The 21001-nt window shown below is 46.1% G+C and overlaps 1 protein-coding gene across 1 annotated transcript in view; it reads left to right on the top strand.

Annotated features, from left to right (window-relative positions):
• The first annotated feature begins 2341 nt into the window (after positions 1-2341).
• The window catches only part of si:ch211-284k5.2 (uncharacterized protein CFAP97D1), a 32252-nt gene continuing 13592 nt past the window's right edge, over positions 2342-21001 (top strand). The window contains exons 1-4 of the mRNA XM_031801918.1: positions 2342-2441; positions 2718-2798; positions 4182-4300; positions 18819-19002. Coding sequence (XP_031657778.1) covers positions 2349-2441; positions 2718-2798; positions 4182-4300; positions 18819-19002 — 477 coding nt within the window. The 5' untranslated portion in view covers positions 2342-2348. The remainder of the gene's footprint in view (positions 2442-2717; positions 2799-4181; positions 4301-18818; positions 19003-21001) is intronic.

Here is a 21001-nt window from a genome sequence, read left to right on the forward strand (position 1 = left end):
GGCTATTTCAACAAGACAACGACCCAAAACACTGCTCAAAATCTACCCGGTCATTTATGCAGAGGAACAAGTACAATGTTCTGGAATGGCCATCCCAGTCCCCAGACCTGAATATTATTGAGAATCTGTGGGATGATTTGAAGCGGGCTGTCCATGCTCGGCACTGAACTGAACCGGAGATGTTTTGTAAGGTGGAATGGTCCAAAATACCTTCATCCAGAATCCAGACACTCATTAGAGGCTATGGGAAGCGTCTAGAGGCTGTTATTTTAGCAAAAGGAGGCTCTACTAAATATTGATGTGATTTCTCTATTGGGGTGCCCAAAATGATGCACCTGTCTAATTTTGTTTTGATGCATATTGCACATTTTCTGTTAATCCAATAAACCTCATTTCACTACTGAAATATTACTGTGTCCATCAGTTATTTGATAGATCAAAGTTAAATTTCTGATCCAAACACCCAATTATTTATAAATGGAAATCGTGGAAATTGTCAGGGTGGCCAAACTTTTTCATACGACTGTAGATAGACTACACTCATTAGGTGTATTGCCGCCACCTACTGTACGGGGCAGTAAAAAATACCCCAGAAACATAATGTGTTTTGGTTGAACAAATTCACGCTACTACCCCAAACAAAAAAAGAATACATACTCCTTCCGTCAGGTTTTAAATATCTATTCAGATCCCTACACAGGCTCAGAAACCAGGGAGGGGAGGAACCTCTTCATTCAGTACTCCCTGTAACATTTTGGCTGGAGTCCTGGAGATTCAGGTATCTATTTGCCGCCTTCACAATGATTTCTAACTTCTTTGATTTTTTATTATTAGTTTGACTAGTGCAATTTATCACTTGCCCTATAAACGCAACAAAGTCCACCTTCTTCACTGTTAGTGTGTCGGGATCCTTCTCCTGCATGGCATTCACTGCCGACTGTGGGACATTCCCTTCCATCTCATCTACACTCACTCCTTCAGCTATTTTCACTGCCTCCACATAGGAGATCTGCTGGATAGCCCTGATCCTAGCTACTGCGACCTCCTTCATCCTTACAGGGCACTCCAGGAACTTGGGAACTTGATTCCCATCATCACAACATGCTTCATCTTGACTCTTCAGCTGCTAAATATTTATTCATTCAACAAACACTTGCCACTTGTCCAAAACTTTTTACAATTGTAACATTACAGCAGCATCTGTACTTATGGTAATTACTCACTTCTTCTCAAGCCTTGCTGATGGTCTCCAAGCACCTGTTGCCACCTAGGGATGGAATGTAAATAGTGGAAGTTTAATGTCTGACTTTGGCCAACAACACTTACCTTTTCCTAAAACTGTACATGAACAACCTAATAACACTGAAAATAACATCTCTGCATATGATGAGGCTGAGTTGGTTGATGGGACTTCTATACTAGTCTCATTATACAGTATAACTGTACAGCTTTCATATTAATGCAATATGTGTACAAAGGGTTGCACAGCAATTCGTAGCTATTAAAATGTATTAATGGTTTAAGATCTGGTTCTTCAACAACCGAAAACTGCAACATAATCTATTTTCTTACAGAAATGATTTTGAAAAAGAGAATAATGATTCTGGAAAATGTGCTCAAACAATCTAGATGTCACCATTTGGCATTTTGTGGTACATCTATTTTTTTAAACAAAATATAGCATCCATAGTCATGTGGATGTGTCAAGTGTTAAGTTCTCTGAGGTTTTTTGATGAATTAGACTCCAGTTTGTAAAACATTTAAACGTTCAGGGGTGTCAGGGTAGCCTAGTGGTTAGAGCGTTGGACTAGTAACCGGAAGGTTGCAAGTTCAAACCCCTGAGCTGACAAGGTACAAATCTGTTGTTCTGCCCCTGAACAGGCAGTTAACCCACTGTTCCTAGGCCATCAATGAAAATAAGAATTTGTTCTTAACTGACTTGCCTAGTTAAATAAAGGTAAAAAAATGTAGCAGATGCCCTTATCCAGAGCAACTTGCAGTAGTGAGTGCATTCTTTTTTTCGTAAACAGACATTGATGTTAGTGGCAGCCTTTGCCTTCAGGGCCTGTGTTTGGAGTAGAGCAGCTTTTTATTGAAGCCACTGGGGAGTAAGTCAGTCCACTAATAATTCATTGACATACAATCTGCCCACATTAGAAACAGTAGCATTAGTGAGGGAGATACAGGTGAGTCATGGCGCCATGGTAACTGCCTTAGGCCGAGCGAGCCTGAGCCGGACCTCCTGCTTGGAGAGTGGGGCGTGTGTGTGGGGAGGAGGAGGAGCGGTGGGGGGATTTATTGGCAGGTGCCCTGAAGTGCCAGAAAGCCCAGAGCTACACAATTGAAACATGCACAAGTCATACCAACCACTGAAACCTGCAACGAACAAGTACCTGCAGAAAAAATGGGACCAGACCAGATATGAGGAGCATAGGAATAAGGTATGAGATAAATGTGTCTGTTTGTGCCTGTGTATTTATACGTGCACACATATATATGTCTGTAGACAAGTACACAAGTGAATACATGTGCATATTTATTAAGGTGTTAATTCATTAAAGCATATTGTCACATGCCTGATCATCAGGCATTTTATTTTCCTCCTGGATGATCATCAGAAGCATTACTTACACACACCAAATTAATGAAGTAAATCAACAATGGATTACATAATTAACTTCCATAACAACCTAACATTAACTTAACATCACCTCCAGCTGAGTACGGCCAGGCCCATTGTGGACACTAAAGGCATTAGAACACCTGCACATGTTCAGCTGAAACTCAAGAAACTCCAGGTCAGTGGACACACACACTGGTGACAATGGTGTAATGACGGGGCGGTGAGTCGGATGCAGGTGCAGGTGAAAAGTTTTAGTAAAACATCAACACCAAGAACACTAACATAAGGCAGTACATCGAGACACAAGGACAACACCAACTGGTTAGTGAACCTGGGAGAGTGACATACGTATAAAGGGGAGGAATTGATGAAGGTAATGGCGTCCAGTTGTGAATCATAATGATTCACAGGTGCGCGTAATGATGAGTGCCAGGAGTGCGTAATGATGAATCCCAGGTCGGGTGGTTATTACTCTGGCAACGTCGTACGCCAGAGATGGAGCAGACGTAACACATGGCCTGATGATGTTACCTTACAGTAGTGGTTGAAAATATATATATTTGTTCATAAAATAAATTGACCTGGAAAAACTAAAATAAACATACACTGAGTATACCAAACATTAGGAAAACCTTCGTAATATTGAGTTGCAAACTCCGCCTATTGCCCCCAGGACAGATTCAATTCATCGGAGCATGCAGCATGGAGCATTTGCGAAAGCGTTCCACAGGGATGCTGGCCCATGTTTACTCCAATGCTTCCCACTGTTGTGTCAAGTTGGCTGGATGTCCTTTAGGTGGTGGACCATTCTTGATACACAAGGGAAACTGTGCAGCGTTGCAGTTCTTGAAACAAACCAGTGTGCCTGTAACCTACTACTATACCCCGTTCAAAGGCAGTTACATCTTTTGTCTTGCCCATTCACCCTCTGAATGGCACACACACAATCCATATCTGAATTGTCTCGAGGCTTAAAAATCCTTCTCTAACTAGTCTCCTCCCCTTCATCTACACTGATTGAAGTGGATATAACAAGTGACATCAATAAGAGATCATAGCTTTCTCCTGGATTCACCTGCAGTCTGTGTCATGGAAAGATTAATGTTTTGTATACGCAGTGTGCTATCACACCATTATTGTTACTATAGGTTAAAAAGTATTGCAGTAGGACATTTAGTTTCATTGCAGACTCTATATGAAAGACATACAGTAGATAAAGTGAAATCATGTATACAGACAAACAGATATTTTCATCTAGCATAGCCATACAAATGGCCATAGACAAGGGTATAAAATAATTGTAAAACTGCTACTGTATCCGTACAACTACAATGTGTATGTCTCACATAGGCATTCAATATCTGAAACATTAGAATGTATGCCTATATCAGTCATAAATGTCTACTGATAGCACAGTCATTACCAACAAAGGTTCGAATGTCAAGATATAGTGAAATATAACCTGTCACCTGAAGTGGCATATAACTGGTTAAATGTCAATATCAGATTTTTTTTTTAATGAGATATGTCTGCCATTACGTCTATTTTTATCGATCAGTTACAAGATGAGAGGCTGGTCACCATCGAGAGAGACAACCGTCTCCTGTCCTCCAAGCTGTCTGACATTGTGCGATCCAAAGGTCTGGTCGACCACAGGAACCATTATCCCGAGAGAAGGTAAGGGCTACTCACGTTTCACGTTTCAGTCACCGTTAAAAACCTCTCAGCACTGTGTCACGGTAATACTCTCCATAGGAAATGTAATACTCTTGTGTTTTCAGTGATATTATATAACGTTCAGTCCATTATTCATAAGATCAATAAGTATTTGATGACTAACTGTGGACATTCTTTGTCAAAAGAAAACATGGTGGAATATTAAATGATTTTTAAGGCTTGTCCATCCATCAAATCCTCTTTGTAGATAATGCCTCACAGAATGGTGTACTGATACTCAGTTCTGCATTTATTATTCGATTATTTATTGGATTGGGAAAGTTGTCATTACAATACGCATATAATAAACTGTCAAATCAAATCCAAGTTTATTTGTCACGTGCGCCGAATACAACAGGTGTAGACCTTACAGTGAAATGCTTACTTATAGGCTCTAACCAATAATGATTTAAGAAGGTAAGAAAAAACATATACATAAGTGTTAGGTAAAAAATAGAAAATAAAAAGTAACAAATAATTAAACAGCTGCAGTAAAATAACAAGGGAGGCTGTATACAGGGGGTACCAGTACAGAGTCAATGTGGAGGCTATATACAGGGGGTACCAGTACAGAGTCAATGTGGAGGCTATATACAGGAGGTACCGGTACAGAGTCAATGTGGAGGCTATATACAGGAGGTACCGGTACAGAGTCAATGTGGAGGCTATATACAGGGGGTACCAGTACAGAGTCAATGTGGAGGCTATATACAGGGGGTACCAGTACAGAGTCAATGTGGAGGCTATATACAGGAGGTACCGGTACAGAGTCAATGTGGAGGCTATATACAGGGGGTACCAGTACAGAGTCAATGTGGAGGCTGTATACAGGGGGTACCAGTACAGAGTCAATGTGGAGGCTATATACAGGAGGTACCAGTACAGAGTCAATGTGGAGGCTATATACAGGGGGTACCGGTACAGAGTCAATGTGGAGGCTATATACAGGGGGTACCGGTACAGAGTCAATGTGGAGGCTATATACAGGGGGTACCGGTACAGAGTCAATGTGGAGGCTATATACAGGGGGTACCGGTACAGAGTCAATGTGGAGGCTATATACAGGGGGTACCAGTACAGAGTCAATGTGGAGGCTATATACAGGGGGTACCGGTACAGAGTCAATGTGGAGGCTATATACAGGGGGTACCAGTACAGAGTCAATGTGGAGGCTATATACAGGAGGTACCGGTACAGAGTCAATGTGGAGGCTATATACAGGGGGTACCGGTACAGAGTCAATGTGGAGGCTATATACAGGGGGTACCGGTACAGAGTCAATGTGGAGGCTATATACAGGGGGGACCGGTACAGAGTCAATGTGGAGGCTATATACAGGGGGTACCGATACTGAGTCAATGTGGAGGCTATATACAGGGGGTACCGGTACAGAGTCAATGTGGAGGCTATATACAGGAGGTACCGGTACAGAGTCAATGTGGAGGCTATATACAGGGGGTACCGGTACAGAGTCAATGTGGAGGCTATATACAGGGGGTACCAGTACAGAGTCAATGTGGAGGCTATATACAGGAGGTACCGGTACAGAGTCAATGTGGAGGCTATATACAGGGGGTACCAGTACAGAGTCAATGTGGAGGCTATATACAGGGGGTACCAGTACAGAGTCAATGTGGAGGCTGTATACAGGGGGGTACCAGTACAGAGTCAATGTGGAGGCTATATACAGGAGGTACCAGTACAGAGTCAATGTGGAGGCTATATACAGGGGGTACCAGTACAGAGTCAATGTGGAGGCTGTATACAGGGGGTACAGGTACAGAGTCAATGTGGAGGCTATATACAGGGGGTACCAGTACAGAGTCAATGTGGAGGCTATATACAGGGGGTACCAGTACAGAGTCAATGTGGAGGCTATATACAGGGGGTACCAGTACAGAGTCAATGTGGAGGCTGTATACAGGGGGTACAGGTACAGAGTCAATGTGGAGGCTATATACAGGGGGTACCAGTACAGAGTCAATGTGGAGGCTATATACAGGGGGTACCAGTACAGAGTCAATGTGGAGGCTATATACAGGGGGGTACCAGTACAGAGTCAATGTGGAGGCTATATACAGGGGGTACCAGTACAGAGTCAATGTGGAGGCTATATACAGGGGGTACCAGTACAGAGTCAATGTGGAGGCTGTATACAGGGGGTACAGGTACAGAGTCAATGTGGAGGCTATATACAGGAGGTACCAGTACAGAGTCAATGTGGAGGCTATATACAGGGGGTACCAGTACAGAGTCAATGTGGAGGCTATATACAGGGGGTACCAGTACAGAGTCAATGTGGAGGCTATATACAGGGGGTACCGGTACAGAGTCAATGTGGAGGCTATATACAGGGGGTACCAGTACAGAGTCAATGTGGAGGCTGTATACAGGGGGTACCGGTACAGAGTCAATGTGGAGGCTATATACAGGGGGTACCGGTACAGAGTCAATGTGGAGGCTATATACAGGGGGTACCGGTACAGAGTCAATGTGGAGGCTATATACAGGGGGTACCAGTACAGAGTCAATGTGGAGGTTATATACAGGGGGTACCAGTACAGAGTCAATGTGGAGGCTATATACAGGGGGTACAGGTACAGAGTCAATGTGGAGGCTTTATACAGGGGGTACAGGTACAGAGTCAATGTGGAGGCTATATACAGGGGGTACCAGTACAGAGTCAATGTGGAGGTTATATACAGGGGGTACCGGTACAGAGTCAATGTGGAGGCTATATACAGGGGGTACCGGTACAGAGTCAATGTGGAGGCTATATACAGGGGGTACCAGTACAGAGTCAATGTGGAGGCTATATACAGGGGGTACCGGTACAGAGTCAATGTGGAGGCTATATACAGGGGGGTACCAGTACAGAGTCAATGTGGAGGCTATATACAGGGGGTACCGGTACAGAGTCAATGTGGAGGCTATATACAGGGGGTACCAGTACAGAGTCAATGTGGAGGCTATATACAGGGGGTACCAGTACAGAGTCAATGTGGAGGCTATATACAGGGTGTACCAGTGCAGAGTCAGTGTGGAGGCTATATACAGGGTATTACGGTACAGAGTCAATGTGGAGGCTATATACAGGGGGTACAGGTACAGAGTCAATGTGGAGGCTATATACAGGGGGTACAGGTACAGAGTCAATGTGGAGGCTATATACAGGGGGTACAGGTACAGAGTCAATGTGGAGGCTATATACAGGGGGTACAGGTACAGAGTCAATGTGGAGGCTATATACAGGGGGGTACTGGTACAGAGTCAATGTGGAGGCTATATACAGGGGGTACAGGTACAGAGTCAATGTGGAGGCTATATACAGGGGGTACAGGTACAGAGTCAATGTGGAGGCTATATACAGGGGGGTACTGGTACAGAGTCAATGTGGAGGCTATATACAGGGGGTACAGGTACAGAGTCAATGTGGAGGCTATATACAGGGGGTACAGGTACAGAGTCAATGTGGAGGCTATATACAGGGGGTACAGGTACAGAGTCAATGTGGAGGCTATATACAGGGGGTACCGGTACAGAGTCAAGTGTGTAGGCTATATACAGGGGGGTACAGGTACAGAGTCAATGTGGAGGCTATATACAGGGGGTACAGGTACAGAGTCAATGTGGAGGCTATATACAGGGGGTACAGGTACAGAGTCAATGTGGAGGCTATATACAGGGGGTACAGGTACAGAGTCAATGTGGAGGCTATATACAGGGGGTACAGGTACAGAGTCAATGTGGAGGCTATATACAGGGGGGTACAGGTACAGAGTCAATGTGGAGGCTATATACAGGGGGTACTGGTACAGAGTCAATGTGGAGGCTATATACAGGGGGTACAGGTACAGAGTCAATGTGGAGGCTATATACAGGGGGTACAGGTACAGAGTCAATGTGGAGCTATATACAGGGGGGTACTGGTACAGAGTCAATGTGGAGGCTATATACAGGGGGTACAGTACAGAGTCAATGTGGAGGCTATATACAGGGGGTACAGGTACAGAGTCAATGTGGAGGCTATATACAGGGGGTACAGGTACAGAGTCAATGTGGAGGCTATATACAGGGGGTTACCGGTACAGAGTCAGTGTGTAGGCTATATACAGGGGGTACAGGTACAGAGTCAATGTGGAGGCTATATACAGGGGGACCAGTACAGAGTCAATGTGGAGGCTATATACAGGGGGTACCAGTACAGAGTCAATGTGGAGGCTATATACAGGGGGTACCGGTACAGAGTCAATGTGGAGGCTATATACAGGGGGTACCGGTACAGAGTCAATGTGGAGGCTATATACAGGGGGTACCAGTACAGAGTCAATGTGAGGCTATATACAGGGGGTACCAGTACAGAGTCAATGTGGAGGCTATATACAGGGGGTACCAGTACAGAGTCAATGTGGAGGCTATATACAGGGGGTACCGGTACAGAGTCAATGTGGAGGCTATATACAGGGGGTACCGGTACAGAGTCAGATGTGGAGGCTATATACAGGGGGTACCAGGTACAGAGTCAATGTGGGAGGCTATATACAGGGGGTACCAGGTACAGAGTCAATGTGGAGGCTATATACAGGGGGTACCAGGTACAGAGTCAATGTGGAGGCTATATACAGGGGGTACTGGTACAGAGTCAATGTGGAGGCTATATACAGGGGTACAGGTACAGAGTCAATGTGGAGGCTATATACAGGGGGTACAGGTACAGAGTCAATGTGGAGGCTATATACAGGGGTACGAGTACAGAGTCAATGTGGAGGCTATATACAGGGGGTACAGGTACAGAGTCATGTGGAGGCTATAATACAGGGGGTACAGGTACAGAGTCATGTGGAGGCTATATACAGGGGGTACAGGTACAGAGTCAATGTGGAGGCTATATACAGGGGGTAGGCAAGGTACAGAGTCAATGTGGAGGCTATATACAGGGGGTACAGGTACAGAGTCAATGTGGAGGCTATGATAAGGGGGGTACAGTACAGAGTCATGTGGAGGCTATATACAGGGGGTATTACGGTACAGAGTCAATGTGGAGGCTATATACAGGGGGTACAGGTACAGAGTCAATGTGGAGGCTATATACAGGGGGTACAGGTACAGAGTCAATGTGGAAGGCTATATACAGGGGTACAGGTAAGAGTCAATGTGGAGGCTATATACAGGGGGTACAGGTACAGAGTCAAATGTGGAGGCTATATACAGGGGGGTAACAGGTACAGAGTCATGTGGAGGCTATATACAGGGGGTACGGTACAGAGTCAATGTGGAGGCTATATACAGGGGGTACAGGTACAGAGTCCATGTGGAAGGCTATATACAGGGGGTACAGGTACAGAGTCAATGTGGAGGCTATATACAGGGGGTACCAGTAGCAGAGTCAGTGTGGAGGCTATATACAGGGGTACAGGTACAGAGTCAATGTGGAGGCTATATACAGGGGGTACAGGTACAGAGTCAATGTGGAGGCTATATACAGGGGGTACAGGTACAGAGTCAATGTGGAGGCTATATACAGGGGGTACAGGTACAGAGTCAATGTGGAGGCTATATACAGGGGGTACAGGTACAGAGTCAATGTGGAGGCTATATACAGGGGGTACGGTACAGAGTCAATGTGGAGCTAATATACAGGGGGTACAGGTACAGAGTCAATGTGGAGGCTATATACAGGGGGTACAGGTACAGAGTCAATGTGGAGGCTATATACAGGGGGTACAGGTACAGAGTCAATGTGGAGGCTATATACAGGGGGTACGGTACAGAGTCAATGTGTAGGCTATATACAGGGGGTACAGGTAGCAGAGTCAATTGTGGAGGCTATATACAGGGGGTACTACGGTACAGAGTCAATGTGGGGCTATATACAGGGGGTACAGGTACAGAGTCAATGTGGAGGCTATATACAGGGGGTACAGGTACAGAGTCAATGTGGAGGCTATATACAGGGGGGTACAGGTACAGAGTCAATGTGGAGGCGATATACAGGGGGTACAGGTACAGAGTCAATGTGGAGGCTATATACAGGGGGTACAGGTACAGAGTCAATGTGGAGGCTATATACAGGGGGTACAGGTACAGAGTCAATGTGGAGGCTATATACAGGGGGTTACATGGTACAGAGTCAAGTGTGAGGCTATATTACAGGGGGTACAGGTTACAGAGTCAATGTGGAGGCTATATACAGGGGTACAGGTACAGAGTCAAATGTGGAGGCTAATATACAGGGGGTACAGGTACAGAGTCAATGTGGAGGCTATATACAGGGGGTACAGGTACAGAGTCAATGTGGGAGGCTATATACAGGGGGTACAGGTACAGAGTCAATGTGGAGGCTATTACAGGGGGTACAGGTACAGAGTCAATGTGGAGGCTATATACAGGGGGTTACCGGTACAGAGTCAGTGTGGTAGGCTATATACAGGGGGTACATGGTACGAGTCAATGTGGAGGCTATATACAGGGGGTACTGGTACAGAGTACAGGTACAAGTCAATGTGGAGGCTATATACAAGGGGTACAGCTACAGAGTCAATGTGGCAGGCTATATCCAGGGGGGTACTGGTACAGGAGTTCCAATGTGGAGACTATATACAGGGGGTTATCAGAGTACCGAGTCAATGTGGAGGCTATATACAGGGGGTACATGGTACAGAGTCAATGTGGAGGCTATATACAGGGGGTACAGGGTACAGAGTCAATGTGGAGGCATAATACAGGGGTACCGGTACAGAGTCAGTGTTAGCTATATACAGGGGGTACAGGTACAGAGTCAAGTGGAGGCTATATACAGGGGGTACCGGTACAGAGTCAATGTGGAGGCTATATACAGGGGGTTACCGGTACAGAGGTCAGTGTGTAGGCTATATACAGGGGGTACAGTACCAGAGTCAATGTGGAGGTTATATACAGGGGGTACCGGTACAGAGTCAATGTGGAGGCTATATACAGGGGGTACAGGACAGAGTCAATGTGGAGGCATATACAGGGGGTACCGGTACAGAGTCAATGTGGATTGACTTATACAGGGGGTACCGGTACAGAGTCAATGTGGAGGCTATATACAGGGGGTACCGGTACAGAGTCAATGTGGAGGCTATATACATGGGGTACCTGGTACAGAGTCAATGTGGAGGCTATATACAGGGGGTACCGGTACAGAGTCAATGTGGAGGCTATAATACCAGGGTACCGGTTACAGTATTCAATGTGGAGGCTATATACAGGGGTAACGGTACAGAGTCAATGTGGAGGCTTATACAGGGGGTACCGGTACAGAGTCAATGTGGAGGCTATATACAAGGGGGTACCGGTACAGAGTCAATGTGGAGCTATATACAGGGGGTACCGGTACAGAGTCAATGTGGAGGCTTATAACAGGGGTACAGTACAGAGTCAAGTGGGAGGCTATATACAGGGGTACCGGTACAGAGTCAATGTGGAGGCTTATACAGGGGGTACCAGTACAGAGTCAATTGGAGGCTATATCAGGGGGTACCGGTACAGAGTCAATGTGGAGGCTATATACAGGGGGTACCGGTACAGAGTCAATGTGGAGCTTATATACATGGGGGTACGCAGTACAGAGTCAATTGGAGCTATATACAGGGGGTACCGGTACAGAGTCAATGTGGAGGCTATATACAGGGGGTACCGGTACAGAGTCAATGTGGAGGCTATATACAGGGGTACCGGTACAGAGTCAATGTGGAGGCTATATACAGGGGGTACCGTACAGAGTCAATGTGGAGGCTATATACAGGGGGTACCGGTACAGAGTCAATGTGGAGGCTATATACAGGGGGTACCGGTACAGAGTCAATGTGGAGGCTATATACAGGGGGTACCGGTACAGAGTCAATGTGGAGGCTATATACAGGGGGTACCGGTACAGAGTCAATGTGGAGGCTATATACAGGGGGTACCGGTACAGAGTCAATGTGGAGGCTATATACAGGGGTACCAGTACAGAGTCAATGTGGAGGCTATATACAGGGGTACCGGTACAGAGTCAATGTGGAGGCTATATACAGGGGGTACCGGTACAGAGTCAATGTGGAGGCTATATACAGGGGGTACCGGTACAGAGTCAATGTGGAGGCTATATACAGGGGGTACCGGTACAGAGTCAATGTGGAGGCTATATACAGGGGGTACCGGTACAGAGTCAATGTGGAGGCTATATACAGGGGGTACCGGTACAGAGTCAATGTGGAGGCTATATACAGGGGGTACCGGTACAGAGTCAATGTGGAGGCTATATACAGGGGGTACCAGTACAGAGTCAATGTGGAGGCTATATACAGGGGGTACCGGTACAGAGTCAATGTGGAGGCTATATACAGGGGGTACCAGTACAGAGTCAATGTGGAGGCTATATACAGGGGGTACCGGTACAGAGTCAATGTGGAGGCTATATACAGGGGGTACCGGTACAGAGTCAATGTGGAGGCTATATACAGGGGGTACCGGTACAGAGTCAATGTGGAGGCTATATACAGGGGTACCAGTACAGAGTCAATGTGGAGGCTATATACAGGGTACCCGCGTACAGAGTCAATGTGGGCTATATACAGGGGTACCAGGTACAGAGTCAAATGTGGCAGGCTATATACACCGGGGGTACCGGTACAGAGTCCCCCAATGTGGAGGCTATATACAGGGGGGTACGGTACAGAGTCAATGTGGGATATCATATATGGGGCTAACCGGTACAGAGTCAATGTGGAGACGTAATATACAGGGGGTACCTGGTACAGGAGTCAATGTGGAGGCTATATACAGGGTGGTACCAGTACAGAGTCAATGTGGAGGCTATATACAGGGGGGGTACAGGTACAGAGTCAATGTGGATGGCATAGTACAGGGGGTACCGCGTAACAGAGTCAATGTGGAGGCATATAACCAGGGGGGGCTACCGGTACAGAGTCAATGTGGAGGCTATATACAGGGGGTACCGTTTAAGATTCAATGTGGAGATATAGACAGTGGGTACTGTTACAGAGTCAATGTGGATGGCTGATATACAAGGGGGGTACCGGTAACGAGTCATGTTGGAGGCTATATACAGGGGGTACAGTACAGAGTCAATGGGAGATGGACGGACCTTATACAGGGGTACCGGTACAGAGTCAATGTGGAGGCTATATACAGGGGGTACAGGTACAGAGTTAATGTGGAGGCTATATACAGGGGGGTCCAGGTACAGAGTCAATGCGGATTTGGCTATATTACAGTTGGTTCACCGGTACCAGAGTCAATGTGGAGGCTATATACAGGGGGGGTACCAGAACAGAGTCATGTGGAGGCTATATCAGGGGGTACGGTACAGAGTTAATGTGGAGGCTATATACAGGGGTACCGTACAGAGTAATGAGGCTTATACAGGGGGGTACAGTAAGAGCAAGTGGAGCAGATACAGTGGGGGGGGCTACGGGGGTACGGTAGAGTTAATGTGGACGGTACAGAGTCAATGTGGAGGATTATACAGGGGGTACCGGTACAGAGTCAATGTGGAGGCTATATACAGGGGGTACCGTTACAGAGTCAATGTGGAGGCTCTTACAGGGGGTACCAGTACAGAGTCAATGTGGAGGCTATATACAGGGATTACCAGTACAGAGTCAATGTGGAGGCTTTATACAGGGGTTACCAGTACAGAGTCAATGTGGAGGCTATATACAGGGTTACCAGTACAGAGTCAATGTGGAGGCTATATACAGGGTTACCAGTACAGAGTCAATGTGGAGGCTATATACAGGGTACCAGTACAGAGTCAATGTGGAGGCTATATACAGGGGGTACCGGTACAGAGTCAATGTGGAGGCTATATACAGGGGTACCAGTACAGAGTCAATGTGGAGGCTATATACAGGGGTACCGGTACAGAGTCAATGTGGAGGCTATATACAGGGGGTACCGGTACAGAGTCAATGTGGAGGCTATATACAGGGGTACCGGTACAGAGTCAATGTGGAGGCTATATACAGGGGGTACCGGTACAGAGTCAATGTGGAGGCTATATACAGGGGGTACCGGTACAGAGTCAATGTGGAGGCTATATACAGGGGGTACCGGTACAGAGTCAATGTGGAGGCTATATACAGGGGGTACCGGTACAGAGTCAATGTGGAGGCTATATACAGGGGGTACCGGTACAGAGTCAATGTGGAGGCTATATACAGGGGTACCGGTACAGAGTCAATGTGGAGGCTATATACAGGGGGTACCGGTACAGAGTCAATGTGGAGGCTATATACAGGGGGTACCGGTACAGAGTCAATGTGGAGGCTATATACAGGGGGTACCGGTACAGAGTCAATGTGGAGGCTATATACAGGGGGTACCGGTACAGAGTCAATGTGGAGGCTATATACAGGGGGTACCGGTACAGAGTCAATGTGGAGGCTATATACAGGGGGTACCGGTACAGAGTCAATGTGGAGGCTATATACAGGGGTACCGGTACAGAGTCAATGTGGAGGCTATATACAGGGGGTACCGGTACAGAGTCAATGTGGAGGCTATATACAGGGGGTACCGGTACAGAGTCAATGTGGAGGCTATATACAGGGGGTACCGGTACAGAGTCAATGTGGAGGCTATATACAGGGGGTACCGGTACAGAGTCAATGTGGAGGCTATATACAGGGGGTAGGTACAGAGTCAATGTGGAGGCTATATACAGGGGTACAGGTACAGAGTCAATGTGGAGGCTATATACAGGGGGTACAGGTACAGAGTCAATGTGGGAGGCTATATACAAGGTTGCGGTGTACCGGTACAGAGTCAACTGTGGAGGCTATATACAGGGGGGTACAGGTACAGCGGTCAATGTGGAGGCTATATACAAGGGGGGGTACCGGTTACAGACGTTCAATGTGGAGGCTCTATACGGGGGTACCAGGTACAGAGTGCAATGTGGCGGCTATATACAGGGGGGGTGGTGGGGGGTACCGGTACGAGTTAATGTGGAGGCTATATACAGGGGGTACCGGTACAGAGTCAATGTGGCAGGGCTTTATACCGGGGGTACCAGTACAGAGTCAATGTGGAGGCTATATACAGGGGGGGGGTACCGGTACAGAGTTAATGTGGAGGCTATATACAGGGGCGGTACCAGTACAGAGTCAATGTGGAGGCTATATACAGGGGGTACTGGGTACCGGTACAGAGTCAATGTGGAGGTATATACAGGGGGTACCGGTACAGAGTCAATGTGGAGGCTTTATACAGGGGGGTACCAGTACAGAGTCAATGTGGAGGCTATATACAGGGTTACCAGTACAGAGTCAATGTGGAGGCTATATACAGGGTTAACCAGTACAGAGTCAATGTGGAGGCTATATACAGGGTACCAGTACAGAGTCAATGTGGAGGCTATATACAGGGTTACCAGTACAGAGTCAATGTGGAGGCTATATACAGGGTTACCAGTACAGAGTCAATGTGGAGGCTATATACAGGGGTACCGGTACAGAGTCAATGTGGAGGCTATATACAGGGTTACCAGTACAGAGTCAATGTGGAGGCTATATACAGGGGGTACCGGTACAGAGTTAATGTGGAGGCTATATACAGGGGGTACCGGTACAGAGTCAATGTGGAGGCTATATACAGGGGGTACCGGTACAGAGTCAATGTGGAGGCTATATACAGGGGGTACCGGTACAGAGTCAATGTGGAGGCTATATACAGGGGGTACCGGTACAGAGTCAATGTGGAGGCTATATACAGGGGGTACCGGTTACAGAGTCAATGTGGAGGCTATATACAGGGGGGTACCGGTACAGAGTCAATGTGGAGGTTATATACAGGGGGTACCGGTACAGAGTCAATGTGGAGGCTATATACAGGGGGTACCGGTACAGAGTCAATGTGGAGGCTATATACAGGGGGTACCGGTACAGAGTCAATGTGGAGGCTATATACAGGGGGTACCGGTACAGAGTCAATGTGGAGGCTATATACAGGGGGTACCGGTACGAGTCATGTGGGTTACCGGGTACCGGAAGTCAATGTGGAGGCTATATACAGGGGGTACCTGGGATACAGAGTCAATGCTGGAGGCTATATACAGGGGGTACCGTTACAGAGTCAATGTGGAGGCTATATACAGGGGTACCGGTACAGAGGTCCAGTGTGGAGGCTATATACAGGGGTACCCGGTACAGAGTCAATGTGGAGGCTATATACAGGGGTACCGGTACAGAGTCAATGTGGAGGCTATATACAGGGGGTACCGGTACAGAGTCAATGTGGAGGCTATATTACAGGGGGTACCGGTACAGAGTCAATGTGGAGGCTTTATACAGGGGGTACCGGTACAGAGTCAATGTGGAGGCTTTATACAGGGGGTACAGGTACAGAGTCAATGTGGAGGCTATATACAAGGGGTACAGGTACAGAGTCAATGTGGAGGCTATATACAGGGGTACAGGTACAGAGTCAATGTGGAGGCTATATACAGGGGGTACCGGTACAGAGTCAATGTGGAGGCTATATACAGGAGGTACCGGTACAGAGTCAATGTGGAGGCTATATACAGGAGGGTACCGGTACAGAGTCAATGTGGAGGCTATATACAGGGGGTACCGGTACAGAGTCAATGTGGAGGCTATATACAGGGGGTACAGGTACAGAGTCAATGTGGAGGCTATATACAAGGGGTACAGGTACAGAGTCAATGTGGAGGCTATATACAGGGGGTACAGGTACAGAGTCAATGTGGAGGCTATATACAGGGGGTACAGGTACAGAGTCAATGTGCAGGGGCACCGGTTAGTTGAGGTAATTGTCACGGTTTTCGTCGACTGAAGAAGAGGAATCGACCAAAGCGCAGCGTGGTAAGTGTTCATTCTTTTTATTGAAACTGAACACTACAACAAAAATAACAAAGAGAATAACCAAAACAGTCCTGTAAGGTGCAAAACACTAAACAGAAAATAACTACACACAAAAACCATGTGGGAAAAGCTACCTAAGTATGGTTCCCAATCAGAGACAATGATAGACAGCTGTCCCTGATTGAGAACCATACCCGGCCAAAACATAGAAATACAAAAACAGAAAAAAGAACATAGAATGCCCACCCAACTCACACCCTGACCAAACCAAAATAGAGACATAAAAAGTCAGGGCGTGACAGTAATTGTACATGTAGGTGAAAGTTAAAGTGACTATGCATAGATTATAAACAGAGACAAGTAGCAACGCAAAAGAGGGGCTGTGTAGCCCTTTGATTAGCTGTGCCTTATGGTTGGAGTCCGAGCAGTTGCCATACCAGGCAGTGATGCAACCAGTGCTCTCGATGGTGCAGCTGTAGAACCTTTTGAGGAACTGAGGACCCATACCAAATCTTTTCAGTCTCCTGAGTGGGAATAAGCTTTGTCATGCCTTCACATCCTAGTGTGTTTGGAACATGATAGTTTGTGGGTGATGTGGACACCAAGGAACTTGATAAATGTAAACTGCACCTTGAGGCCTACTTTACACTGATTTACTGCACCAGTCCCTAGATGGGATTTACAGATATTTTAAGGGCTTATAAGATTCAAGAGAGAAGTTAAAAGAGCAAAGAGAGATTTGTTTAAGTACATTGGTTATTGTAGCTTCATTCACCTCAGTCGCTCTAAAAACACATAGCCTATTAGCTGTACAATTAGTCGCTACACATTAAGTCCCATTAACTCAGCACAAGGACACAGGGACAAAAAACTATACTTTAATGCACAGATGGATCTGTAGAAAAAGTATTTTATTAACAAAAGGCAGAGGTAGAACCACAGGTTCAAAAGTGGTGAGGCAAGATGAGTCTTTTCTGGATCCTGGAGTTTTCCCTGTTGGACTAGTCTTGTAGGATTATGGCACCCCCACTTTCAAAGTTCTTGAAATGTTCCACATTGACTGACCATGTCTTAAAGTAATGATTTACTGTTGTTTCTCGTTTCTCTTTGCTTCCTCAATTTCACGGCGGACAGTCTAACCACTGGGTTGGTTAAAGACTCAACTATATGACATAGATGCACAAAGTAAACAGTATGGTGGTTTAATTTCCACAACAACTAAGAGCGCTGATGCTCGAGGCTAAACTTCTCCTCTGTTTTGGTCCTGCTGCTACCACTCTGTCACAGCGTGAAATGAACCCATGCATGCGCAGATACGCTGTGTGACTGTGTGAGAGCGAAGTCTTGCATCTCACTTATCACAATATCTGCCATGCTGCTCATGGTCACTCTATTCGAGATTACCTTTAAAAGTGTTATAATGCCATATACAAAACACTATATGGGAAATAGTGTCAAGGACTAGTGCACTACTATCTGTTCCCTGAAGGCCCAGACCCTTTGGCTAAAGTCATAGTACCTTGGATGATGGTACAGTAGGTTACACTGAGCATACATAGTGATGTGTGGAAGACAGAACTAAACATTCTGGGTCTCTCTCTCTCTCTCTCTCTCTCTCGGTGCTATAGTCTGAACGCTGAGAAGAGGAGGGATGAGCTACTGCAGGTGACTAATCAGAACCAGGCCATCTACCAGCGAATCACAGCCCGTGAATCTGACTACCGTCGCCAGCTCTGGTTGGACGACTGGGAGAGGGTGGTGCGCAGACGTGATGACATCGCTCGTTACCCTCGTGCTGTCGCCAACAAACAGGTGCGATCAACGTGATACAAGTCCATTATAGGAACATTGTTTTCCTCTCTGAGATAGGCAAGAAACCGGAAGCCGAATTTTCATGCATTAATTGATTCAGGCAAAACTGATTTGACCTGAATTTCTGTTTGTAAAACTGAGGTGTGTTCAGTTCGCACTGAGGTGCATTCGGTTTCCCCCAAACTTACCTGAACAGACTTTGAGCTACGTTTGATCCTGTTTGGTGGGTGTGGCAATGAAAGGCTTAAAGCAATGAATAATGTTTTAAAGGGTAGTGGCCATGCTTACAGCGTTCCCCTACCCACAACCCAACCTCTCCCCGTTTTTCAACTGGAAGTTCAGTACAGATAAAATCAAATGTATTTATAAAGCACTTTTTATAAAGTGCTTATACAGAAACCCAACCTAAAACTTCAAATTGCAAGCAATGCAGATGTTTTCACATTTAAGGTAAGACCCAGGTGTAGACAGTTTAGAAATAACAGAAATGTATTATTCGAACAGGGGCAGGCAAAAGGACAGGTCAAGAGTAGGCAGAGGTCAGTAATCCAGAAAGTTGGGGTAAATGTCCAGGATGGCAGGCAGGCTCAGGGTCAGGAATGGTCAAAACTGGAACTATAGCAAAGACAGGAGCAAGGGAAAAATCAACTAACAAAACGAACTGGCAACAGACAAACAGAGAACACAGGTATAAATACACAGGGGATACTGTGGAAGATGGGCGACACCTGGAGGGGGGTGGAGACACTCACAAAGACAGGTGAAACAGAACTGGGTGTGACAGATGTAGAAGTCCTCTTCAGGCTGTGCAGGGTGAACATTATAAGAGTGCATTAAGGCCAGATTGTTCTTCAATATGTTCAAATGTTCATAGATGACCAGCAGGGTAAAATAATAATCACAGTGGTTGTAGAGGGTGCAACATGGCAGTACCTCAGGAATAAATGTCAGTTGGCTTTTCATAGCCAAGTATTCAGAGGTTGAGACAGCAGGAGAGGGAGGGAGAGGTTAGGGTTCCGTAGCCAGCAGCACAACCATGTGGACTGGGGACAGCCAGGAGTCATTAAGCCAGGTAGTCCTGAGGCATGGGGCTCAGATCCTCTGGGAGTGGATGGAGAGGGAGAGAGGGAGAACTCTTCAGAATGCCCATGGCCAAGAAGAATGTGTTCAAAAATTAATTAGTTCCTTGTGCTGTTGGACTACTAAATGTAAGTGAAATGTATCGGTATAATGTACTTATCTATCTAGTGCAGTTGGGACAATGATCATTTGTGAGTGAATGTATGTGTCTATGTTGTTAGTGTATGCAACATGATGGACTGACTGGTTTAAATGTGTATGATGTGAGAATGTATGTGATTCTTTTAATGGAAGGTGATGCCAAAGAAAATGTCCATCCTGGATGGACAATAAAGTTGTATTATATTCTATTCTAAATTAGAGGGAGCATACATAACCTTTTCACATGCGAGTTCCTAACATCTCTAACGGTCAACCCCAGCGCGAGTTGTTTAACGCACGTGATGTCAGAATGCACTCACTGTTCCAAAATGTGATTGTTACGCAACAGGACAGTTAACACACGTTGCCTGATAATTATCTATAGGCTATGTTTCAACTTGTCAATTTCAAAAGATTTTCTAACAAGTTATATTTTCTAACAACAGTTTGAATTGAGGTGTGCTCCGCCTCCTCATTAATTCACATAGAGCTAGCCGATTTCAGCGTTGCCGGTCATTTATGTTTGAGGCTTTACTGAGCTGGATAAACTTCTCTCTTCCAGAGCCCACCATACTTCACTGATGTTTGCGCAGATCAAGTATGCATATATTTGCGCAGTCTTGCAAGAATTTGAACATTTTCTTGCTGGCGCTCGCTTTACCTTCCTTGTTGTTTTCCTTACAAATAATAACTTTGGACATGTGTGTGTTCCTTTGATAGCAAGTTCCTTATTTTCTGTATATCGTGTAGTCGTTTCTACAGTACTGTAGCCGCATAC

Source organism: Oncorhynchus kisutch, linkage group LG22 (genome assembly GCF_002021735.2).
Source record: "Oncorhynchus kisutch isolate 150728-3 linkage group LG22, Okis_V2, whole genome shotgun sequence".
Classification (NCBI taxonomy): domain Eukaryota; kingdom Metazoa; phylum Chordata; class Actinopteri; order Salmoniformes; family Salmonidae; genus Oncorhynchus; species Oncorhynchus kisutch.